Source organism: Candida theae (genome assembly GCF_024610275.1).
Source record: "Candida theae strain CBS 12239 chromosome Unknown scaffold59, whole genome shotgun sequence".
NCBI lineage: Eukaryota > Fungi > Ascomycota > Pichiomycetes > Serinales > Debaryomycetaceae > Lodderomyces > Lodderomyces theae.
The window spans coordinates 1-25121 of NW_026261483.1; the positions used below are offsets into that span (position 1 = coordinate 1).

The 25121-nt window shown below is 41.6% G+C and overlaps 13 protein-coding genes across 13 annotated transcripts; 8 read left to right on the forward strand and 5 right to left on the reverse strand. All coding sequences in view use genetic code 12, as the record gives it.

Annotated features, from left to right (window-relative positions):
* Positions 1-167: 167 nt before the first annotated feature.
* Positions 168-5716, forward strand: PLB3 (lysophospholipase; the record flags this gene model as incomplete). The annotated part of the gene is made up of 3 exons (XM_051754540.1): positions 168-242; positions 1295-3069; positions 3874-5716. The coding sequence occupies 3 exons, from the start codon at positions 168-170 to the stop codon at positions 5714-5716; spliced, it is 3693 nt and encodes a 1230-aa protein (XP_051606523.1).
* A 413-nt stretch (positions 5717-6129) lies between these two features.
* Positions 6130-6984, forward strand: KGF57_004976 (S-formylglutathione hydrolase; the record flags this gene model as incomplete). Its single annotated transcript, XM_051754541.1, has 1 exon — positions 6130-6984. The coding sequence occupies one exon, from the start codon at positions 6130-6132 to the stop codon at positions 6982-6984; it is 855 nt and encodes a 284-aa protein (XP_051606524.1).
* Positions 6985-7020: 36 nt separating this feature from the next.
* On the reverse strand, positions 7021-8037 carry KGF57_004977 (uncharacterized protein; the record flags this gene model as incomplete). The annotated part of the gene is made up of 1 exon (XM_051754542.1): positions 7021-8037. One exon carries the CDS (start codon positions 8035-8037, stop codon positions 7021-7023), a length of 1017 nt encoding a protein of 338 aa, XP_051606525.1.
* A 101-nt stretch (positions 8038-8138) lies between these two features.
* WAL1 (actin-binding protein) lies at positions 8139-10154 on the reverse strand (the record flags this gene model as incomplete). Its single annotated transcript, XM_051754544.1, has 1 exon — positions 8139-10154. One exon carries the CDS (start codon positions 10152-10154, stop codon positions 8139-8141), a length of 2016 nt encoding a protein of 671 aa, XP_051606526.1.
* A 221-nt stretch (positions 10155-10375) lies between these two features.
* Positions 10376-10696, forward strand: KGF57_004979 (uncharacterized protein; the record flags this gene model as incomplete). The annotated part of the gene is made up of 2 exons (XM_051754545.1): positions 10376-10566; positions 10639-10696. 2 exons carry the CDS (start codon positions 10376-10378, stop codon positions 10694-10696), a joined length of 249 nt encoding a protein of 82 aa, XP_051606527.1.
* Positions 10697-11437: 741 nt separating this feature from the next.
* Positions 11438-12907, forward strand: CDC6 (AAA family ATPase; the record flags this gene model as incomplete). Its single annotated transcript, XM_051754546.1, has 1 exon — positions 11438-12907. One exon carries the CDS (start codon positions 11438-11440, stop codon positions 12905-12907), a length of 1470 nt encoding a protein of 489 aa, XP_051606528.1.
* Positions 12908-13616: 709 nt separating this feature from the next.
* On the forward strand, positions 13617-16811 carry SNT1 (Snt1p; the record flags this gene model as incomplete). Its single annotated transcript, XM_051754547.1, has 1 exon — positions 13617-16811. One exon carries the CDS (start codon positions 13617-13619, stop codon positions 16809-16811), a length of 3195 nt encoding a protein of 1064 aa, XP_051606529.1.
* A 272-nt stretch (positions 16812-17083) lies between these two features.
* On the forward strand, positions 17084-18082 carry MRPS9 (mitochondrial 37S ribosomal protein uS9m; the record flags this gene model as incomplete). Its single annotated transcript, XM_051754548.1, has 1 exon — positions 17084-18082. One exon carries the CDS (start codon positions 17084-17086, stop codon positions 18080-18082), a length of 999 nt encoding a protein of 332 aa, XP_051606530.1.
* Positions 18083-18136: 54 nt separating this feature from the next.
* On the reverse strand, positions 18137-19534 carry KGF57_004983 (putative alanine--tRNA ligase; the record flags this gene model as incomplete). The annotated part of the gene is made up of 1 exon (XM_051754549.1): positions 18137-19534. One exon carries the CDS (start codon positions 19532-19534, stop codon positions 18137-18139), a length of 1398 nt encoding a protein of 465 aa, XP_051606531.1.
* Positions 19535-19728: 194 nt separating this feature from the next.
* On the reverse strand, positions 19729-21603 carry KGF57_004984 (uncharacterized protein; the record flags this gene model as incomplete). Its single annotated transcript, XM_051754550.1, has 1 exon — positions 19729-21603. The coding sequence occupies one exon, from the start codon at positions 21601-21603 to the stop codon at positions 19729-19731; it is 1875 nt and encodes a 624-aa protein (XP_051606532.1).
* Positions 21604-22481: 878 nt separating this feature from the next.
* Positions 22482-22940, forward strand: VPH2 (Vph2p; the record flags this gene model as incomplete). Its single annotated transcript, XM_051754551.1, has 1 exon — positions 22482-22940. One exon carries the CDS (start codon positions 22482-22484, stop codon positions 22938-22940), a length of 459 nt encoding a protein of 152 aa, XP_051606533.1.
* A 188-nt stretch (positions 22941-23128) lies between these two features.
* SRT1 (ditrans,polycis-polyprenyl diphosphate synthase) lies at positions 23129-24165 on the forward strand (the record flags this gene model as incomplete). Its single annotated transcript, XM_051754552.1, has 2 exons — positions 23129-23362; positions 23455-24165. 2 exons carry the CDS (start codon positions 23129-23131, stop codon positions 24163-24165), a joined length of 945 nt encoding a protein of 314 aa, XP_051606534.1.
* A 96-nt stretch (positions 24166-24261) lies between these two features.
* KGF57_004987 (mitochondrial 54S ribosomal protein YmL13) lies at positions 24262-25044 on the reverse strand (the record flags this gene model as incomplete). Its single annotated transcript, XM_051754553.1, has 1 exon — positions 24262-25044. One exon carries the CDS (start codon positions 25042-25044, stop codon positions 24262-24264), a length of 783 nt encoding a protein of 260 aa, XP_051606535.1.
* Between the last annotated feature and the right edge of the window lie 77 nt (positions 25045-25121).

A 25121-nucleotide genomic window follows, 5' to 3' on the forward strand; every position in this document is an offset into this window, starting at 1 on the left:
CAAAAGAGGAGCCAAAAAGCAATGCTTACAAAAGCATTCTCTTTTCACAGTTACAAGCGGAGAAAGAGTAAGAATTACGCGATTTCATTTTCCGTACTTTGTTTTTCATTTTTCCATTTGACGCAGTCGAAGAACGCTTGTTTTGTGATACAGCTACTCTTTACACAATGGATGACAGACCAATCATTATGTCGCCTATGCAAGATCAAGACTCTGTCAGACCAAACGGAAAGAGTCGCCTCGTGATTTCCTGAAGGAAATGGGGCTCATCATCAATGATCAGGTAAATGTTGGATTTCGCATAGAGGACACAGGAAGCAACTTGCAGACTTGCTTTTAAATATCCATTTTCAATGTCGTTAGACCATAGACGAAAAGAGAAGTATTTAACGAGCCGTAGCTTTACCTATTACGTTCTGCTATAAATAGATCAATGTTCGGACTTCTATCGTTTGAAAAAAAATAAATATCACAAGGTAAAACTCTCTTGCGGATTGGTATTTTCAAATGCTGTTATTGTTCTTTACGTCATGTATTGTAGTTTTTCGAAACACACAAAGCCACTCACAAGAATATTCAAATGCGCCTCAAATTAGGTTTTCTTCCTTCGGAGCCTGAATTGTTCTTCTATCGAATGCGTGTCCCACCTTTGCAAACCTTGTGAGCTGAGACTCTGTTCTGCGTTTCATTGTTGGGGACCCTATCGGTGCTACAGAGAAGAATGACAAATAGTTGGGCACTCGATACATCAAGCGAGAGCTAAAACTGTAGCAACAGAGCTTCTTACAAGTGATGGCTTGGAAAAGTGGGCGGGGGGGGGGGATAGGCTTACAGCTGGCCATAAAAATGGATCTTTGGGGCGGTTTATTTTTAGAAAACTCCGCACTTTAAAACCGTACCTCACACAAAAAGGAATATGTGAAAATAATTTTTTTCTTTTTTTCGATGTTGCTTTGTGTAATAGAAGAGGTATACAGGTTTGTGTAACTCATTCCAAATTTTTTTTTTTTTTTTTTTTTCTTCTTCGTTTTTTCGGTCTTTTCTGTTTTGACAGTTTACCTTCTCGTATATAATTGTTGTGAAATCAACGCATTTTGAACAGCTCTTTTCTTTCACCAACCCCATTCGGTATTGCTTAAACTGTTTGTGTTTTCTTCAGAGCCTCCTCTCTCGTGGTGACAAGAATCCCAGATCAACTATGCAAAACTATCAAATTTTATTTTGCTTCATTTCCATATTATCCATAGCGCAATGCTGGTCTCCCACTAATTCTTATGCTCCAGGAAAGGTGCAGTGCCCAAGCTCAGATATCTTGAGAGTCGCCGATAGTGTGTCCCCAGAGGAGCAAGACTGGCTAAAGGGAAGGGATGAAGTAACCAACAAGAAGCTTGTCGAATTTCTCAAGTATGCCAATATGACGGATATTGATCCCGAGGATTATGGAAACTTGAACAAAAGTATTCACATTGGATTGGCATTTTCTGGTGGTGGATACCGTGCCATGTTGAATGGAGCGGGCCAATTGAGTGCATTAGATGAAAGAACAAAGGGTCCAAATGGAGAAAAAGCTAAAGGTTTGAACGGTTTGCTTCAAGCCAGTACTTATATTGCCGGATTATCCGGTGGCAGTTGGATGGTTGGCTCTATTGCGTTCAACAACTTCACATCTGTCCAAGACATTGTTGACCACAAGACTGACATTTGGGACTTGAAGCATTCAATCGTCAACTATGGTGGGTTGAATGTGGTGAAAACTTACAAGTACTACAAAAGTATCTCAGATGATCAAGATGCCAAAGAAAAAGCCGGGTTTGAATTATCATTGACGGATACTTGGGGAAGAGCATTATCGCATCAATTTTTAAGTACACTAGATGATGCAGGCGCAGGATTAACATTTAGCTCTATTCCAGATTGGGACGTATTCAAGAACCATGAAATGCCTTTCCCAATTTTTGTTAGTGATGCTAGAGCTCCTCACACCAAGATTATTAGCATCAACTCAACATTGATAGAGTTCAATCCATTTGAAATGGGAAGCTTCGATGCCAGCTTGTTTCAGTTCTCCAAAATGAAGTACTTGGGAACTCCATTGAGGAACGGAAAAGTCAATGATTCGTGCTATTCAGGTCTTGACAATGCTGGTTTTGTCATGGGATCCTCGTCAAGTTTGTTTAACCAGTTCGTTTTGCAAATCAACACAACATCATTGTCTTCTACAATCAAATCTATCATTACATCATTTTTAAAAGAAGTTGACAAAGACGAAGATGACGTGGCTATATACCAACCAAACCCATTTTTCCAAACTAATGTTGGTAAATCAGATCATCTTGCTCAAAATGAGACTCTCACTATCGTTGATGGAGGAGAAGATGGCCAAAACATTCCATTAAATCCCTTGATTCAACCAGTCAGGGATGTTGATGTTATTTTTGCATTTGACAACTCAGCAGATCACAATAATTGGCCAAATGGAAATTCCTTGACCAAAACTTATGCTAGGCAATTCACTCCTACCGGAAACGGTACCATTTTCCCCCATGTTCCAGACACCGATACATTCATTAACTTGAACCTCACAGCTAAACCAACATTCTTTGGGTGCGATGCCAGAAATTTGTCTTCGTTGTTTCAACAAAGAAACATTTCCTTCACCAATGATTCTGATCCATACACCGTCTACGACTCTCCATTGGTAGTCTACACAGCCAACCGACCATTTTCGTATTGGACCAACACATCCACTTTTAAATTGCTGTACAAGGATAGCGAGAGAAACTCCATCATCAGAAATGGATTCGAAGTTGCATCAAGAAAGAACTTGACCTTGGACCCCGAATGGCCTGCGTGTGTTGGATGTGCAATCATCAGAAGACACCAGGAGAGAAACGGAGAAGAACAAACTGAGCAATGTAAAAGATGCTTTGAAAGATATTGTTGGGACGGAAGTTTGGATAATTCAAATGCCAGTGCAAAATTCAACTTCACAGACCAAGGTTCTACCAGTGCCAACGAGGGAACGAAAGTAAGCGGAGCAAACCTGATGTCGTTCAGTTGGACTTTATGGTTAGGATCCTTAGCTGTTTTTAGCTTGTTTGTGTTCCAGCTGTTTTGAGTCAGCTAAGCCTGCTAGGCTAGAAGTGAAATAGACTAAATGTATCTTATAATTTGCCAAACGAAAAGTTCATTTTATTCATCGTTGTCCCGTGATGTAATCACTCCCAACAGGCTTTGTGCAAGCTTCGTAGATCTGGTCTTACAAAACCGACAGTATTCTAATTACAAAGTAATGTAGTGTATCGGTTGTTTTTGTGAGAGCACGCTTGTGCATCTCCCTTATGGCAATTTCATACTTCTGAGTATCTTATAAGCAAGGTCATGATCTTGTTCGAAGGTGGTAGTCTTGATAGGTCGACTGCAATTGACAAATATGACTTTCTTTCACTTTGGTTGGAACCGGTCCGCTTTTGAGGCTTAAAAAAATTAAAGTAAAAGAAAAAGAAAAACACACGCAGAGAACAATATGCAATGCATGAATTTAAAAATAGCTGGGAATACTTTGGGTGTCGGTTTGAACGGGCTTAGTTTGTGCTAGCTCCGAAAAGCTTTAGTATAAAAAGGGAAAACAATTCCCCCTCCCCTCCAAACATCAATGTGTAAGTGGCATCTTCATTCTATCAATTTCGAAGTTTGTTTGCAATTGTCAAGGTTTTCAAGTTACTGAGAACTTACATTCACAATGCAGTGGCGTCGGACTCTTGTTTCGACACTAGCATTCATATCCGCCGCGCAATCTTGGTCTCCCACAGACTCCTACGGACCGGGAAGAGTACAATGCCCCAGCTCTGACATATTGAGGGTCGCAGATAGCATATCAGAAAACGAAAAATCATGGCTCAGCGGAAGGGATAAAGTAACAAACGAAAAGATTGTCGAGTTTCTCAAGTATGCTAATATGACTGATATTGATCCCGAGGATTATGGAAACTTGAACAAAAGTATTCACATTGGATTGGCATTTTCTGGTGGTGGATACCGTGCCATGTTGAATGGAGCGGGCCAGATGAGTGCATTAGATGAGAGGACTAATGGACCAAACGGGGGCAACGCAAGTGGATTGAATGGATTATTACAAGCCAGTACTTATATTGCCGGGTTATCCGGTGGCAGTTGGTTAGTCGGATCAATTGTCTTCAACAATTTCACATCTGTCCAAGACATTGTGAACCAAAACACTGATATTTGGGACTTGAAGCATTCCATTGTCGATTATGGTGGGTTGAATGTGGTGAAAACTTACAAGTACTACAAAGGAATCTCGGATGATATTGATGACAAGGAAAATGCTGGGTTCAATACTTCGTTTACAGATATCTGGGGAAGAGCATTGGCTCACCAGTTTCTCACCACTCTCAATGACACAGGAGCATCGTTGACGTTTAGTTCTGTTCAAGATTGGGACGTATTCAAGAACCATGAAATGCCGTTTCCAATATTTGTCAGCGATACCCGAGCAGAGGGAACCAAAATCATCAATTTGAATTCGAGTTTGACTGAATTCAATCCATTCGAGGTGGGAAGTTTTGACAAGAGTATATATCAGTTTGCAAACATCAAGTATTTGGGCACAGAGTTGAAAGATGGAGATACAAATGGAACTTGTATCGGTGGATATGATAATGGAGGCTACATTATGGGAACTTCGTCGACCTTGTTCAACCAATTCTTGTTGCAAATAAACACCACTAGCTTACCGTCGGTCGTGGTCGATGTTGTGACATCACTATTAAATCGTGTAAGTGATCACGAAGACGATGTTGCAGTTTATGATCCCAACCCGTTTTACGATACAACTGTTGGCGCTTCAAGTAATTTGGCAGGTAACGAAACCTTGACGTTAGTTGATGGTGGTGAGGATGGCCAAAATGTGCCACTCTGGCCCCTTATACAACCAGTTCGTGATGTTGATGTTGTTTTCGCATTCGACAATTCTGCTGATACCGAGGGTAGCTGGCCCAATGGTACATCGCTTATAAAAACTTATGAAAGGCAGTTTGTCAACGCAGGTAATGGTACTATTTTCCCCTATGTGCCAGATGCAAATTCATTCATCAATTTGAATTTGACGGCCAAGCCAACATTCTTTGGCTGCGACGCTAAAAACTTGACAACTTTGCTTCACAACAACAACACCAACAGTAACCTGTCAAATTCGTATACTGTTTATGACTCACCATTGGTTGTATACATTGCCAACCGTCCCTTTTCATACTGGACCAACACATCAACTTTCAAGTTGCTGTATGATGACGATGAACGGAACTCAATCATCCAGAACGGGTTCGAAGTGGCATCAAGAAACAACTTGACGTTGGATTCGGAATGGCCTGCGTGTGTTGGATGTGCAATCATCAGAAGACTGCAGGAAAGGAATGGCGAAGAGCAATCTGAGCAATGCAAACAATGCTTTCAAAGATATTGTTGGGACGGCAGCTTAGATTCAACAGGAACCAAGTACAACTTTACTGAAACTGGTACTACCAATGGAGAGGAGAGCAGTTTGGAGAGTGTTTCCAGTTCCTCAAGCACATCCAGCTCGAGCAGCTCCTCACACAGTGGAAAAAAGAATGATGCTAGTGCTTCTGCATTGAACTGGAGCTCATTGCTTGGATTGGCTGCCCTAGTCGGGTTGACTGTTCTTGATGAATTTTAAGTTTTTGTGATAGATCTATCAACGCTATTTGGTTGTAGAGTGAATACGTTGCATTATATTCTTTGATTCTCAACCAGCAATGGTATTGCTAAGTGTTATTTGTAGAATTCTCAAAAAGTATTGAAAGATGTGGTATTAACCACTTGTCATTAGAGTCTTTTATTCAAGCAATGCCACTTCGAACTCTTTTCAGTTGAGTGTGTGTTTAATGTGCTTAAGGTTCTTTGGTGCGTGGCGTAGTAACCAAGAAAAAAACCCGCGCTAGTGACGGACTTTGCTTCCTAATGCGGTCACAATTTCCCGAGCGCAATCAACGTTTTAAAAAATGTGCTGCGGGATCAGAAATCTTCAACCAAAAGAGCTGGTACACTCTTTTTCTCTTCAAACATTTTAACTACAACCTCTCACACACCATGGCATTCAAAACTAACGCATCAATTACCCAATTCGGGGGTAAATTGTTGAAATTGACTCATGATTCCAAACTTACCAGAACACCAATGAATGTCAATGTCTTTATCCCGCCATCTTCTAAAGCAGCCCAGATTCCCGTGTTGATTTATCTTTCTGGATTGACATGCACACCAGAGAATGCCAGCGACAAGTCATTCTTCCAATACTGGGCCAGCAAATATGGATTTGCATTGGTGTTTCCCGACACATCACCAAGAGGAGCCGAAATCAAGGGCGAAGAAGATAGCTGGGATTTTGGCACCGGCGCTGGTTTCTACGTCAATGCTACTCAACTGCCTTGGTCGACCAACTATAACATGTACTCGTATGTGCACGAGGAATTGATTGATGAGTTGAGCAAGGAGTACAAAGAGTTGGATTTTGAGAACATCTCAATCACTGGTCATTCAATGGGAGGTATGGGTGCCTTGGTTGGGTTTTTAAGAAAACCGAGAAACTATAAATCTGTTAGTGCATTTGCACCAATTGCAAACCCTAGCGTTGTCCCCTGGGGTGAAAAGAATTTTGGCGGTTATTTGGGTAATGATAAGACTAAATGGGCAGAGTACGACCCAACTGAATTGATTAAACATTTCAGCGGTGATGACGAGTCGACTATATTGATTCATCAAGGATTGAGTGACAACTTTTACGAAAGAGAGTTGAAGCCGGAGAATTTCGTCAAGGCTGCCAAAGGTTACAAGGGAGAGGTTGATTTGAAATTGGTTGATGGGTATGACCATTCGTATTATTTCATTAGCTCTTTTGTTGAAGAACATGCTAAACACCATGCTAAGTATTTGGGATTGTTATAACTAAACACGGTTGAACCGAGACTCTAAAATCTTTTTCTAGCTGAATTTGTTGATCCAAGTGGTGTACCAAGTTGCCTTTTTATCATTGTTATGTATAGATTCACCCAATTTGGCAAGTTTGCGAGAATGTGATGACATCTCTTTTGTAATTAATCCTGTTTGCGATGTGATCGTCCTGTTCATCATCAAGTCAACAATCAATTTATCAATCAGGTTTGAGATTTTTCTTTGTAGAGTGTCAATCTCATCTATTTGGGAGCCAGTGGTCGATTTAGGCAAGGACTTTTTGAACGACGGGAGAAGAAGTTTGATCAACTCAATCTTCTTGATCCATTCTTCAGCATATGTTTTTAGCTCTGCTGTGTTCTCTTCATACTCAGCATCCTCCGAAGCAAGCTTTCCAGCATCTTCCTCACTTTTCACCTCTTCCTCTTCCCCTTCCTCCTCATCGTCATCGCTAAATCCAAATGGATCATCATCCATGTCGACTGGGTTCTCTGTCCACTCAACAAACTCATCAAATCCATCATCAATCAATCCAATGCTCTGCTTGATTTCCGATGTGAGTAAACTCAATGCTCCATTGCTGATCAATGCCGTGAGGGAATCGCAATTTGACCAAATCTTCCCTACAGACACCAACCTTGCTGAATCTTCTTTCACTTCGTAAATATACGCAAGCTCATTTGCCAACTCATGATTCGACTCTATTAGCTGCGTGGCTTGGCAAACTATCGCATTGTAAAACAATTTTGAAATATAGTTGGCTTGAAGTTGTGATACAACCGATACCAACAAGATTAGTGTTTCTGAAAGTTTCTCCAACGTAGTGTAAGCTGTATGTTCCTGTTTGGCTAACGTTTCAGGATTGAATATTATCCCTACTTTTGTTACATGCGCTTTAATCAACTTGACTAACTTCAATAGCTCATCTAATGGATCGGCCACTTTTGCTGCCTTAATTCGAGAAATCTTATCGCTCGTCAAATTAGTAACCCAATACAGTGTAGCATCTTTGAAAGAAACTAATAAAGCTTTCAAATCCTTCGACATGAGAAGGGGTGTGTGTTTTTCGTGCTACAGAAAGGTAAACTATACCCTACAAAGTTTTCTCATTCATCATTTTATTTTTATTTTTTTTTTTTTTTTTTCTTTTACCAATCATCATCATCTTCATCATCACTATGGGCAACTTTGCCTTTACGCTTGTTCAATGCTTGAGATAAAGCATCTGCCAAACTAGCGGGTGGAGCACCAGGGGCATTTCCTCCTCCACCCGCAGCTCCAGAGGTATCATTACTCTGAACTGGCTCACCCCTTGCTTCTTGTAGTATAACACTAGGCTTTTCCAATTGTGATTTGTCAGTCTTTTTCAAAGAGCCAATACCGGCACCTCTAATTGAAGATAAAAGTGCATCCCTTCCAGCGTCTCCTGTAGATTCCGCAAAAGACCCACTCGACATATTTGGAGGGGGAGGAGCTGGTGGTGCAGGGGTGGATTTGTCAGGTGCATGCGACATTGTTGGTGGAAGAGGTGGTGGCGGTGGTGGAACTGTCGATTGACCATACGGTTGTGTTTGCGGCTGTTGCGAGGGTGGCGCAGCCATGGGCCTTGGTTGGAGCGCAGGTGGAGCAGCAGTGTTCGGTTGTTGTTGCTGTTGCTGTTGCTGCTGCGCTGGTGGAGGAGGGAAGGCGGTTCTTGGTGGTACCTGTGGAGAACTGCTTGGATGCGCGGCCAGACTTCGGGGTGGTGGTGGTGGCGGTGCCGCACCTCTAGATGACCTTGGAGGAGGTGCGGGAGGAGGAAGATGTGATCCAGTCTGTGTTTGTGCGATAGGTGATGCTCTTGGAGGAGGGGCTGGAACATTGCCTTGTACCGGATGGTTAGCTCTGGGCGGTGGCGGTGGTGCATTGGCCCTAGCTGGTGGTGGTGGAGGGACGCCACCTCTTGCCGGCGGAGGTGGACCATTCTGAGGCGCTTGCTGTGCTTGATTAAATTGAAATGGGGGTGGAGCCTTATGGACAGTGTTGGCCAATGGTGGGGGAACAGCATGCTTTCTCTGCGTATCTTGTTGTGTTGGATACTGTGATGGTGGCGAAGGTTGATGCTGTGGTTGTAATTGTTGCTGTTGAGATGGCGGTGTGGGGAGTGGCCTTTCATTCGAAGCAGTTGTTGTTGTTCTAGAAGGGGGTGCAAAGGCAGCGGCAGGAGGAAGTCTAGAAGCTCGTTTCGCGAGCTCCGCAGCAGGGTCGGGCGTAAGCTCTGACGTGTGCGTTGGTGCGGGTGACAACGACTCAGTTTCTGGAGTTGGTGAATTGACTGATTGGTTCGAAGATGGGACTTCATATGGTGAAGATGTTTGATGTGCTAGTGGCGGCGGTGGAGGAGCTTTCTTGTGCTTCATACTTGATTTTGATTCCGGTATTGATGCCACATCTTCACCTTTATCAATTCCAGTGGCCCTTTCATGGGCTCTTTGATATTTCCTGGGGATTGGTGGCTCTAGACCGACAAGGGGGCCTCCCTGTTGAGCAATATAGTCTTTAATAAATTGTCTGTTGTCTACAATCATGTCTTCGGTGATACCTGCAGACTCCAACTCTGCATAAAGTGACTTCCATTCCGGGGGTGGAACGTCATCATAATACAATACCCCTTTTGCTCGTCTTTGTCGTTGAGCAGTATTCACATCCATAAACTCACCTCTTGGGCCAGGTGCATTTTGTCCTTTTGGTTCCACCCTTTCTTTCAAAGCTATGGCATTTTTGTTCTTTACTGTTGCACTTGATCCATGTTTCTGACGATGTGTAACACGCTTATAAAAATGAGAGGCGTCATTGGTATCTTCAAACAATAACCCCACAAGGCAATCTTCAATTTCAAATGTGTGAAAGAACTTCCGGTCCTGGTTATACTCAAAGTCTACATAAAGCTCTTGATCCCATACTACGCCTCGGTGCCCAGTTATATCAACAAGTTTGAGGAAGAAAGTGTGACCCACCAAGTCGTCGACTAGCGCAATGGCGCCCACTAATCCCGTGTAAACCCACTTCGTTGGATCGGGGTAAGCAATGTACAAACGAGCCACTGTAGCATCAATGATTTTGTTGCTAGCTTTGGGAATAGTTCTCTTGATCTTCTCCTTGTCTTGAGTGGTAAGTATTCCCATTCTTTGCCGTTCAATTGAAAAAGGTTGAATGGTGTATAAAAGTGAACAGAAAATTAGGAGCTTTCGAAGAGAGGTAGCGCGGAGTTACTTTGCTGTATTGGTCCAAAAAGAGAGAGAGAGAGAGAGAGAGAGAAAGAGAGAAAATTTTCCACATCTACACGAACACCGCACACACTCCCACTACTATCAACCAAGACCAAATAGTTAACGCATACTTAGTCATGTCAGGGCGCCAAGGTGGAAAAGCTAAGCCTTTGAAGGCTCCAAAGAAAAAGCAACACGAAGATGATGAAGAAGATGCCGCTTTCAAAGCCAAGCAAAAGGCTGATGCTGCTGCTAAGAAGGCGATGGCCGAAAAAGCCAAAAAAGGAGGTCCAATGGTTGGTGGTGGAATCAAAAAGAGTGGGAAAAAGTAAATCAGTGTCAAATTAGATATTGAGTTGGAAGCGGTGAACTAGTTGGAGAGAATACATTGTCGTTATAGCCCCATTTCTGATACTTGGGTTCTCGAAACTCGATGTGCCGGTGACTGGACCCGTTAATTTAACTTCTAAAAGATATTCAATTTACAACTTTGCATTTGTTTCTCAACACGTTTTCTTTCGTTGTCTTTAGATGACATTATAATGGCAGATGATCATCAACTGTGAATTGTAGGCAATGTCATTAGAACCTCTTGTATTCATTTCAATAGATTTGCAGTGATTACATTGAAATGTCGTGTTTTATCTCTAAAGATGACGAACGTCGTTTCTGCGATGGTCTCTTGTCGCATTGCAAGCTCAAAAACCACGAGTTGACTGGCCTTGCGCTATTGAAAACTTCGAATACCAGAAGTCAAGGAGCTTTCCTTTCAGGATGGACCCCCTTCTTTTGATCGAATTTTGTGACATAGGTTAGATGCGTAAGCAGTTGTATTTTAAACTGTCATTTCACGTGTTTGTGTTTGGTGTAGCTGTGAAGAGAAGAAGAGTATACGTATAATAATAAATATGTGAAGATGATACTTCTGTGGTGTCTCTTTCCTATTTGAGTTTAAATTGGCAGAATTGGAAAGTTTTTTACGCGCGTGTAATTATGACACAAACCAAAGCACCCAATTTATAATTATGAAATATTCATTCCCACTTGAGCTAATGGACAGTTGAACGTGATGACTGACTGAAACCATTTCCTTACGTCAAATATCAAATCATTCCCCATTTGTTTAAATTTATTCATTTATTCAGTCAAACTACACCCACCAGACTCAGTTATTCTTTTTATCACAGCACATATCCGCAATGTCCTTGACTCCTATATCTACACCCACGAAAAAAAGAACCATTACAGATATATCAAACACATACACTACTAGCAATAAAGTCGGACTACCTTTGACTCCGACAAAAACACCAACAAAGAAGCAGAAACTTGATGTCAGATCATCTCAGGTTGAAGAACCTTCGTGCAGACGGAAATTGATATTCACTACTGCATCGACACCAACTAAACTGCCACTGCTCCTCGAGACTCCAAAATCGACGCCAACTTCATTATATTCGCAAGCCAAGGCATTGTTTCAAAGGGGTAGCAAGAGCGAACAATTGAGTCAGGAATTACAGCTACCTAGTCGTGAGAAGGAAGCTTCCTTCGTCAATAGTTTCATTCTCAAGAATTTGCAATCAGAGCAATCAAATAGTTTATACATTTCTGGTCCTCCAGGAACAGGGAAAACAGCACAGGTCAATTTGAGTTTACAGAAATATGAGCATGACAAGAGTATAAAGATTGTACGAATCAATTGTATGACTTTGAAGAATCCTGAACTGGTTTTCCATGAAATCTACGCATCTTTAATCAATCAGCTAAGTATATCATTCACCAAAAGGAAAAGCTACGACGATTTATACAAAATAGTGGACAGTGACAACAATTTCAAACACATTGTGCTATTTCTTGATGAATTGGACTCATTGTTGACCCAGAATCAGCAAGTATTATTCAAACTATTCCAATTGGCCAATTCACAAAGTAAGGTGACAACGAAAACAAAAGTAATCTTGATTGGTATATCAAACACCCTCGATTTGAACAACAAGTTTCTTCCCAAATTGTTTACTAACAATATGATTCCGGAATCTGTACAATTTCTACCATACTCAGCAGCACAAATTAAGTCGATTATAACAGCAAAACTAGCCAAATTTTCAACTACTATCTTCCATCCCGTTGCACTACAGTTTTGTTGCCAAAAAGCCGCTTCCATCTCAGGAGACTTACGTAAAGCTTTCGATATCTGCTACAAAAGCATTGAGTTATTGGAGATGGAACAACGCGACAACTGCGTAGTCAGCGATGCAAATGTCAAGCCAGTCATGATGTCACATGTTGCAAAGGTATGCGCCCAGTTGTTTACATCAAATACACCCTTGTCGTCACTTAGTGTGTTGCACAAGTCGATATTGTGCCATCTATTCAACTTTCAGTTGATCAAAGGTACCATCACAATCAATCTGTTTTATGACCACTTCAAGAAACAACAACAAGATGACCAGATGCTGCTGAAACTTTTGGGAGTCGTGAAATCAAGTGAGTTTTTGGAGATGTTGACAATGTTGGAGAGTAACAATTGTATTGTTATGGAGTCACTGGGATTCCATAATGATAATAATAAAAAGATGGTGAAGTTAAATGTTGATTATGATGAATTGGCAAAGTCAATTGAAGGTATTGGATTTTTGAAGAAATTGTTGAAACACTCAAGAGGTTAGAATATTTAATGAAATAATATATATGAAGCTACGTAAACATTGTTACAATAGTATGCCATCGATTTGTATTCAAGTACACCAAAGTAGTATTCATCGTTAGCTGGTTGGGTATGTTTGAAGTCATTTGAATTAAGTGGGAATTACGTAATAAAGCAAGCTGTCATTACATAGTAGATTAGCTAAGACTGGTAGAGTGTAAAGTGAGAGAGAGACGAAACAGAAAAAAACAAGACAAAATTTTCCTATTTTTCCATACACAATCATTAAGTATACTACTATAACCAGTCATTACCACACACACACACACACACACACACACACCTTTCGTATTGAGCTTCTGCAGTTACATACACATTCACCTATCTATATATACTACTCACACCCCTGAGGATAGCTCTGTCAACTACAAGAACTCGATTGATTACTTTTTTTTTTCAATATTTATGCTGCCCTTCACATTAGTCATATATTAAGTCTACCACACTGGCCTACAACTACAACTATAACGTTAAGAGAAGACTATTCATTATTGCAAGGAACAAAGACGTATCCAGGAGTAGACAGATTTCATCCTTTTGATTGATTAAGACAGTATCGAACATTCCGTGTTTGGTTATTTCGCAAATTCAACACTCATAATTTCTAAGCATATATTAGAGTGGTGCCAACCAGCCAGCTATCGCTCGTTACTCATCTGCCACAATCACAGATGTCGTCCTCAAACCCCAATAGAGGTGGCAGGTTTGGTTACCAAGGAAGCAAGGATTGGATAAATAGTAGCAGATCGCGAAGGAAAAACTTTTATTCATCTGAGTCCACTGCAGCAGCAGCCGCTGGAGCTGGAGCTGGGGGTTCAGGATCACTACCGAATTCGGCTACAGCCACAACACTGTCCAATGAAGCAACATCAACTACCCCCAACTTATCACGACGAGATTTCAAAAGCAACGGGCCAGGCTCTTCTTCTCTTACCCATCTGAAAGATGCACAACCTGTCAGAAACGGATCAGCTTATTCATCAAACTATTACTCTCATCTGGGGTATGGCTCATATGATTCCAGTCTGTATCGAGCTGAGGGGTGGAGAAAAACAAGTGGAGAGTTACGACGACTGGTTGGAAACCAGAAACCCACCCTTTCTGGATCATCTTCCGGCTCATTATCTTCAACTTCATCACCTACTAGTGGATACAAAAATGGGCGTTATGACTCATATAGAGCAGACACAAATTCATATGGATCTAGGTGGAAAAGTGGACGTAATTTTGCCGCTTCATCGACGCGATATTCAGCCAAAGACAGAATAAGAAATGGGAAGCCCTCATTGAGTAATCTGTATGTACCAAGCAGCAATAGTGTTCCCTTGGGAGCATCGGCTGCAAACAGTTATGATTCATATAGTCCTTCAGCGGGCCAAGCAACATTCAAGTACGAATCACCAAAAGCCTATGGGTCATATTATTCAAGTTCATGTCCCGAGGACAAGAGTTCATCGTTGTCTCAACTGCGGCCACCGTACTTCACTCCTAGACCATACAAATCTAGGTACGGAGGTAGCCGATACGGTGGAAGCACATTGATCAATCCCGTAGAGAAAAGGGCTAAAGAGGAGGAACTCGAGGGAGACCAAGATAGTCAGAATGATTATGAAAATAATGATGATGTTGATAGCATCTCGAATATCAGACGTCACGATGAAGACACTCAAAGTGAAGCTACGGAAAATGAAGAGCGTAATACTGAAATCAAAGAACGTATAGGGCATGAGAATATCGATGCTGATCAGACACAGGATGATGAATCTTTGCAAGCCATTGAGCAAAACCTGGTAGAAACCTCAGCTGAACCAGAGCTGAAGGACGATCTTTTACGGGAAATATACTCGAGGAAAGCACGGATTGAAACACCCCCGGTCGTAGCCGAAGTCGAATCAAAGGTGAAAATTGAGTATGAAGAAACAAGTGCCGTTGATGGTTCTGAAATTGTCTACAGGTACCCTCTTCCTGAAATTCCGCACAAATATGAAGAAATGCGGAGAGAATTTCAGCAGTCAGGTGGGAAGTCTTTGAAGTACTTGTTGGCGGCTCCCATTCACGAATTTAGTGACTATACATTTTTTATCAACAACTATGAAGAGTTTCAAAAGAGGAAAAGAGACGCACTTGTCAATATATTACGAGAAAAGACTTTGAATGTCCAATCCAAAACCTTGGATTTGCTGCAGGCTTACAAAGAGATGCTGAAGAAATGGGAAGAACGGAGAATGAAAATGGAACAACAACTCCGAGTTTTACACCCACCTGATGATGAGATGAGAAGAGAGCTCGATTCGAGCGATATGAGGAAGCAGAATCAGCAACAAGCTTCCGCTGGGAACGCCAGTAGCACCCCTACACAGGTCAGCTCTTTTGACTTGCCTACGGTGTCGAGTCGACGTAGCAGTAGAAGACATGGTGATTTGGTAACTACGGAGGCAGAATTTCAAGAGATTTTACTCACTTTGGGTCAAGAGCAAGAGGACCCTCTTTTGAAAGCGGACAGAGTATCTGCCAATATCCCAGACATGATATTAGACCCGGTAGAGAAGAACGAGGTCAAGTTTATGGACGCCAACAATATTGTTAGAGACAAGGATACGTGGGCAAGTCGAGTGAAGACAGATTTCCACAATACATTTTCAGAAAAGGAGCATGCGTTGTTCACGGAGGCGTTCTGCTTGTTTCCAAAACGGTTTGGTGCAATTTCAAGGTATATGGGTGGCTTAAGAACCGCGTCCGAGTGTGTTCTTCATTATTACATGACGAAGAAGAGTGTGAATTACAAACAGTTGTTGATGCAGCGTCGTAAGGCAAGCAAAAAAACCAAGAAAACCAAGAGTGCCGGTCGTCCGAAATCTACCCCCCAACCACCAATTGATCAAACTGTTGGTAATTTGGAGGTTCCAAGCGGTACAATTACAGATAGTATCCAGGATGTTGGCTCTATTGACACGAGTGAGTCCACCGTATTCCAGACTACAGGAATGCCATCCGTGGTGGAGCTGTCAGAGATTCAAGTAGATAGAGGCAATAAGAAACGTGCTCCTCGCGAAAGAGCCACGGAAAAGAGAAAGCAAAAGCCGGGATCTGCTCTTACAGCTGATGGGCAAAAGCCAGCAGAAAAGAAACGGAAAACTACCGCTAAGAAACAAGCTTCCGAGGAGGGTGACACGAAGCCAGCAGAAAAGAAAAAGAAGAGAGTAGGCAAGAAACAAGCCGCGGAAGAGGCGTTGACATCAAACGTGGCAGGCATAGTTCCAGGTTTGAATTCAAATCTGAAAGTCACAATTGGAGCTTTGCCATTGAAGAATGCGACAAATGGTTTACAATCTGAATTGTACACTGGGTCTGCTCCAATTGCGCAACAATATGTGTACCAGCAACAACCGCACCAGACGGTTACTCTTCCCGTTCAGTATTCACAGCGAACTGAAGAACAGAGTTCTCGCCCTCATCAACAATACGAGCAACTGATTCAGTTTCAGCAACTGCAACAACAACAAGTGTATGCTCAGTACCAAGCACAATATCAAGGTTTGTATCAAGCACAGCTGCCATCTTTTGCTCCCCAGAGGTCTGCACCAGTGTTTCCATCTATTCGCAATCTTCTTTCTGAGCAAAGCGCAGCACTGTATCAGCAACCTTTTACACCACTTGCAAGTGCAGAACAACAACAGCAACAACAACTACCACAACAGCACTCCTTGCCATCGTATCAGCAAGAGGTGCCACTCGCCGCAGCACAAGTAGCCAAACCCTCGTCACATCGCACAAGTTCCATTATGAATCTTTTGAATCAGGATGAAAAGCCGGCTGCGGCCCAGCAACAAAGAGCCAAAACTAACTTGCGTGATCTTTTGAACTGATGACCCATGCGGCTCACCAGTTACCTCAATGTCCATGCCACTACTTTATCATTTTTCAGTTCACTTCTGTTTATAATTTTTAATGATGTATTAGGTACTTTAATGACAATTTAACAAATGCTTTGTGTATCCTGTAGTCACATGCCACACGTCACGTGCCCTCCTCTTTTTTTTTTCTTTTTTTGTAAAATTGAGAGTAGGAAAAAGTTTTTCAAGAAAACTGTTGGAACTTCAGAGGTATAACGACAACGACAACGACAAGCACTTAGAATATGTCTAGCTTGTTAGCATCTCAGTTTCATAGGCTAAGTCTACGTCTCAGTAGAAGATGTTTCAGTCACACATCTATCGCTTGTGAAGAGATAATTGTCACGACATCGTCCACTAGCACAACCACCACCACCACCACATCGAGCGACAATGTCACTTTTGACCAACAACTAACACGCAGCAACAAAGGACCCTCTACGACTCGGAATTACCCCCCTTATCAAGTCACTGAGAACTTGACCATGCCTGAACTAAATAGAATACGCACGACTCCAACCTTGATGACTTTCTACGGAGGGAACCCCATTCACGAAAACAACATGAATCATTTGAGACTGTTATTGCGTAAATACCAATACTTGCCAACTAAGTCATTGAGCGATGAGGAATTGCAAGTCCGCAAGTTTTTGGGGTACGAAGCGTACAAGGAGCGCACACAATCTGGAACTCGAGTTAAAAAGATTCATTATCGCGATTTGATATCAAGTTTGAATCGGTTACGAGTTATTGATTCGCAATTGATGCCGGTTGAAGTGATTGACACTTTGGAGAACTACTACTCTACTTCGGTTAACAAGACGGCGTTGAGCAAGAAGTTGAAACTGTTGGATGAGTTTGGTAGGGCTCAGTCTCAAGCCAAGAGAAAAGCTGCATTGGCTAAGATCTACCTTGTTAGGGGCGAAGGTTCAATTATGATCAATGGTAAGAGTGCCGTTGAGTACTTTACCAATGTCTATGCGAGAAAGAATTTGGTGTACCCTTTCCAAGTCGTTGGACAAGAAGGTCAATACAATGTGTTTGCTGAAGTGAGTGGCGGTGGGTACACGGGTCAAAGTGAGGCTGTCATGTACGCTATAGCTAAGGCGCTTGTGGTGTTTAACCCTTTGTTGAAACCCAGGTTGTCCAAAGCTGGATTGATGACTAGTGATGCGAGAGTCGTTGAAAGGAAGAAGCCTGGTAAGGTTAAAGCTAGAAAGTCGCCTACCTGGGTCAAACGTTAGACATTTGTACATAGTGTTTATATAATTAAACAGCCTTTTTCATCATCATCTAATCTATAATGTGTCTAAGTAGGATATGACGGATTCGATTTCACCTTTCAAGTAGGTGGTGATTTTACCTTGGAATGTTCCCTTACCGCCGCCTTTCAAATTTGAAATCTTTTGCTTCAACTCAGTGGCTATGTCATTTGCTTTAGGTCCCAATATCTTAACCATACCACCGTTGGATGTCTGATTACCATTGATCAATACAATAGTGTGTTTGTTAGTGATGTCTACACCACTATCCTTATTGGCATTGATCATAGTTGTAAGTTCCTTCTGTACTGTAGTCAAGTAGTCCGGGTTATTTTCTTCTCGATACACATACGCCACGCCATCTTCGGTGTTTTTCAACTTGTTGAAAATCTCAGTAGCTTTCAAATTGGCCAATTCTTTAGTCAAGTTTGCAATGGTTGAATTGGCTTTTCTGTAATTTGTACTCAATTGATCAACTTTCGTGACAACGTCATCGATCTGACACGACAATTGAGTACCCGAAACTGTTTTCAATATGTCAAAGTATTCACTAGCGATTTGAGCTACTCGTGCACCGCAAGTAAAGTATAAACGAGAATGGCCACCACGGATCGACGTTTGGTTCAATAATACAATAGATCCAATTTGTGCAGTGTTTGTCAAATGAGTACCACAACATGGATTAGAGTCAATATCATCGCCAATTTTCACAATACGCACGACACCTTTACTCTGGTCATAATCATCAGGCAAATGGCTTGTGTCAATTTCAACTCCGTGATCATCTCGAGTCACTACATGGACGGGGTGTGCTTCAAAAATGAGCTGATTGACTCGTTGTTGAACTTGTTGGACAACTTCATCAGATACTTTCTCCGGCAACTCAATGTAATTGATCACATTGCCCATTGACCACGATAAAGTGTCGAGTTTCAAAGTATCAAATACGGCTGAAAGTAAGTGTTGTCCCGTATGTTGTTGCATTATGTCTACCCGGCGGGTCCAGTCTACCTCAAGCTTGACTGGAGTTCCCGGCTCTAGCGGCTCATCAAGTATATGTACCGCTTTCAATTTATCACGAAGTATGGCGTTGACCTCAATAGTCTTGTTTTCAGATGAGGAGGGAGAAGAAGAAGAAGAAGATGATGATGATGATGATGACAAAGAAGAGGCACCTTCGTCGTTAAGTATGGTGACTGTGCCTTTATCAAAAGGCTGACCACCTCCCTCAGGGAACAAAACTGTATCTTCAAACTCAACTCCGAATTTCAATTCTTTTGGTGTATTGTTCTTGTTGTTTTTATTTTGTTTCTCTTTGGATGTGGATGGCGGGATGAACTCATAGCTGGAAACGACTTTTGTGTTGAGGGTTTTGAGAAATGAGTTCTTTTGGCATGCTAATGCTCCTACTATTGTCGAGGTTGCGGCGGTCATCGATACAATGGGGAGGAAAGAATACGTTGTTAATCGGTTGCTATAAGCTGAAATATGTTTTAAATTTTTCTACTCTAATTCGCTCAAGATTGGAAGAGTCAAAAAGTGAGTTTTTCTGAACGCGATGAATCATAATTCCAATTCCGTCGGTTTTCAATTCCGCTTTGGATTCATTCCCTCTTCTATAAAGCCATTTATTTCCTACTTAATGTAAAACCAATTATTATTGATGACGCAAGTACAGCCAACACACCAGGAACCAACACTTCATTAGCAATTCCAGTGACAAGGGGTTCAGGTTTATTTCCTCTTCTAACAGATTTAACTTCCTCAACCGACGGATGCAGGTGAGGATTGTGTAAATACAAGTCTGCTTTCTCATTTCCCAATCTTTTGTTAATACGAACACATTCAATCAAGTCTGTGTCAGTGGTGATAGATACAACATCCCCTTCATCATCGATGTAGCTTACCGCGACTTCTTCGTTACGAGCAAGGGACGATGATGAATCTTCTTCGGTCGCGTTCGGCTTGCTGACATTCAACTTGGCAAAATCATTGTCATTCAACTTTGAGTGTATCAACTTCCTCAACAACAAAACACCATCACTGGGTTTCAAAGTGATGCGGTGTACTCTTCCCTCTATAGCTGGAGACTTGAACTTAAAAATGTATGGCAAATCATCTTGGACGCTGTTGCTTACGCTTCCTGCAGCAGTTGAATCTTTATTTGGGGAGCCATCCGCGTGAGAAATAGAGTCAGAAGGTTTGATTTCAACATTGAAAGATTGGAACTCGGATTGGGTAATATCGGGGGCATTTGCCGCGGCACTTTCATCCATTAACGAATCTGAATGGACAGACTCAGTGTCATCCAAAGAAGTCCAAAACTTGTTCCACGCTGGGCCTTCATTTCCCTGCTCTGGTGGAGCATCAAGTGACAGTGGTAAATCTTTTGCCTCCAATTGCTTTATCTGGGTTAATGTCGCATAGGTCAACTTCAAAACATCCACCATGCCAATGATGTCATCGTCATTATTGACAACGGGCAAGTTCAAATAATGCCCTTCAAACATCTTTCTCAATGCTTGTTGAATTGGCAAATTGGTATGAGCGACATCAGGATGGGATGTCATTACTCGCACCACTGAACAATTCTTGGGGTCCAACCCAGCAGCAATAACTCTCAAAACAACATCTTTGGAAGTGAATATACCAGTGACTTCTTGATTTGTGTCCTTTACCAATACCGCGGTGGTCTTATTTTCCCTCATCAAAACAGTGGCTTCATAAACTGAAGTCTTGACGCTGACATAAATCGGCTCAGTAGTTTCATCAAGGACGTGTTCCAAAGTAGGCCCATTCATTTTGTTTTTGAGCGTCTCAAAATATTGGAAAACATGCTGAGGCTGATCTTGTACCCCAATTTCATTATGCACTGTATTCCACGCATCATACAAGGTCTTTGACTGTGCATGCATTCTTTCCAATTTCTCCATCTGTTGTGCATAACACTTTGTGATATCCAAAACACCGACAATTTGATTATCATTATCTAATACCGGCAAATGTCTAAACCCTTTTTCAACCATCAAGTTCAAAGCCTCAGATGCTGGATTATTGGCATTTGCACAAATAGGGTTAGCAGTCATGATTTGGTCAATGGTGACTGAATTTGCCGTTAATCCCGATCCAACAATGCGGAATGCCAAATCTTTTGCCGTGAATATACCCAAAAGTTCACCAACGTCATTAACGACCAACACGCAATTTTCACGAGTTGCAGTCATCATTTGGGAGACTTCGTGAACGGTGGCAGTGGTTTTGCAAATTATGGGGTCACTAGGTTTCAATGATAACACCGTACCGGGGATGGCCTTTTTATGTCTAGTGACTTTACTGCCATTCTTCTTTTTCTTACTCAAGTCGTGCTCGATCCTTCTTCTGATAGCTTCATCTCTTTTAGATTGCCTTTTTCTTAGGTCCAGTTGGTGGTAATTGGTGGAAGTGGTTGTCAATGAAGGCGAAGATTTTTGTGGTGATAGGGTATGCGACGGCGTAGTAAACATTTGATCCGGGGAAGGAGGGAGTGGTTGTAGGTTGAAATATATGGAGTCAGACTCAAGTCAGGATATAGCAGTTCTCTTGATACGTGGACAGTTGGTCTAATGACTGGTGGTAAACGGTTGCTCTTATCCTCGTGTGTGTGTTTGTGTGTATGTGTGTGATAGAACGAGTAGTATGGAACAGTGTGTAAGCAGTTTAATGTTATGTATGTGAGGAAGCAGAGACAGATCACTCCCAATGTGGAAAAATATAAACAGTTACACAAAAAGAAATACTAAACCAAAAACGGAAATACATGCGGCTTTCTCAACAGAGGGTTCACTATTTAGGAGCCCAAAAGAGCCTCGAAAGTGTGCACAGGAAGGGAGAGTCACAACTACCAGGTATGTGCAGTGTGGCTTTGCCACAGACTGCATTGCAATACACCGACGCATACTATATAGCAATTGGAAAAAAAAAAAAAATTGTATCAGGAAAGATTTTGCTTACACCGCTTGACACAAATAAGCTAAGCAAAATCCTTGCATTCCTCAGATTAGAACCAGATGTTATGACATACAGTGCTCTCATCAATGTTCGTATGGTATATCCCAAATTAAAGTTTGCAACTTTTGAAATTTTGTTGAACTGGGATGAAAATAAAAAAAAAATAAAAAAAAAGAAAATCAAAACCATATTAACTTCTTTAATAGACCATATTCCAATGACGTTATTTGAGCTCACAGATGTACTAAGAAAAACCATTCAGGAGTCCCTTATAGACCCGTTTGAGAAGAAGAAACTCCTTGACCTGAAGAACGTCAGCCATCACGAGTTAGTGAAATTTTACCAAGCGTGTCACCCTACACCAACCCTCCTATTATTGATCAGACAATCAAAAATGTGTCTACCCACATATGAAACATACAAACAACCCAAAACTAAGGAATTCTTGCAAATGATGGAAAAGTTGCGTTTAGAAGCACAAGAATCTGAATACAAGAAGTTGATTAATCCAGCACCCGAGCACACGACATTGTATGACACAAACAATGACGAATACGTATCTCCAGTACAAGCACACAAGGAATTGAAGAATCAGTTGACTACTATTGTTAATGTGTTTATTAGTGTTGGTAGTGTGTCATATGCTGTGTGGTATTGGACAGCACTGAGTTGGGGGTTGAGAGATAGTTATCGTGTGTTGTTGACGGTGTTTTTTGGGCTACTAGTGTTGGTGGCCGAAGTTGTTGTGTACATGGGATACTTGAATAAGATTGAAGAAGCAAGAGTGAAAGAGTATAGTAAACGGGAAGTGAAGAAAGTGATCAAGTCTTACAATTTAAGAAAAGACACGTGATACGTACAACACATTCAACACATACAAACGCATCACATACGTTCATCACTCCCTTAACGTGTTCAATTTTTTTGCAACACACAACAATTTTTTAAACACGCAAAAGCCCCCCCCCCCCCCAGAGTCAGCTCTTCTTTCAAATAACCAAGTGCCATTAATAACATCCCCCTCACCCACCTTTCACGCAAATGAGGGCCTATTCTCAATCTTTTTCAATCAACTCAATTGTTGCATTCGTGTTGAAATTCCCCTTGATTGGATACATTATTGGATTCTTTGAAGACTATGTGATTTCCATTGTCAGAACTGGTCCTGTTCCCAAACACGTTGCTATGATCATGGATGGTAATAGAACTTATGCCAAGAAACACAGGTTGCCCTTAAAGGAGGGCCATTTTGCTGGTGCAAACGCATTGGTCAAGGTATGTTTGGGTGTCTCTTTATGGAGTCTCAGTACTCCTTTCGCTGTTTGTTCAATCTGTTTACTAATCAATCTCCCTCTTACTTCCTTCAGGTTCTTGAATGTTGTTATAAAGTTGGGATTGAGCAGGTTACCATCTACGCCTTCTCCTTGGAAAACTTTAATCGAACCAAAGAAGAAGTTGATACATTGTTTGGGCTTCTTCGTGATAAATTGAAAATGATTTCTGACTACGAAGATTCTTACGCTAGGTACAACAAGGTTAGAATTAGAATTATTGGCAACAGAGGATTCATCCCACCAGATATTTTGAAAGATTTGGAGTACATTGAAGAAGTGACAATGAACAAGTCTTCGAAAAAGATTCTCAATGTTTGTTTCCCATACACGGCAAGAGATGAAATCACTCATGCCGTTAAATCGGTTGCGAAAAAGAGAATTGCAGGTGAGATTCACTCTCGCGATGAAATTGATGCCAAACTTGTTGAATCTAATTTTTATTTCGGTGACGATGTTCCGCCTTTGGATATCTTGATTCGCACTAGTGGTCATACCCGATTGAGCGATTTTCTCTTGTGGCAATGCAACACCAATTGTACTATTGAGTTCCCCGATGTGTTGTGGCCTGATTTTGGATTCATTAGCATCATGTCGATCTTGTTGAAATGGAGTTATTACAAAACTTTACAATTGGAACAAGACACGATCAGAGGCAAAGAGCCCCAAGTGCAAAATTCAGTTTCAACTGTATTGTTGAAAGAGTTGCCACAACCACCACCAGTTGCAACTGTGACTCAGAATTAATCAAGATTACAGAGAATAAAAAAAAAGAGAAAAGGAGCAACCTTGTTTAGCTATTTACATTTCTATTACGGCATATAAATTCTTGTCCTCCTATATTCATACCTTTTGTTCCAATTGTTGTGGTTGTTGTGATTGTTGTTTTTCCTGTTGTTGCTCCAACCTCTCAACCTCTCTCAACAACTTTGTAAACTCACGTTGCTTTTCATACTCATCTCTTGATTCATTAAGGTAGACATTCTTGGCAGTGAAATCACCAGCTTTCAACACAATTGCATTGGGGTTCCTTTCATTGCTCCATCTCTTGTTCACCACTTTCTCAATCTCATGGTATAACGACTGCAAATCGTGGCTGCTACTAATGACGTGATCATTGAGTTCGAATCCCAAATTCGATTGTAGTTGCTTGACAACCTCAAACCTCAACTTCAAATCATGCAATTCGATCTGCTCATAATTATTGGAATTGATAGATGTACCCGTAACCTCCTCATAGCTTTTATTCACAACGTCTTGCAACTTCAACTTATCATCATAATACACCAGCAAATCCAGCCCACGCAAAAACTTGACATTTTTCCAATCACGCACTTTACTCACCCCTTTCAAAGCGTTGCGCTGTTTCTGTTGCTTCTCCAAGTACTGCGGTGAGTTCTCCCTCGTCAAATGTGTGATTCGAGTAAGGTCCTTCTCGATATACTCGTCTTGATTCTCAATGATCTCGGACCGTTTTTGCTGACTGGTGATTTTGGAGCTCTTGGAGCCAAAAAGGTCGCCAAACCAGGATCGGATCAGTGTGGAGCTGGATAGTGATCGGAGTAGCGCCACGGAGTACGTGGAGGACGTGGAGGATGTGGAGGATGTGAGGCGTCTCGTGAGCATGTCGTTGGGTGATGGAGTTCAAAGTAGAGTGCACTCTTGATGAATACTGAAAAAAAAATTACAGTGAAAAAAAAAAA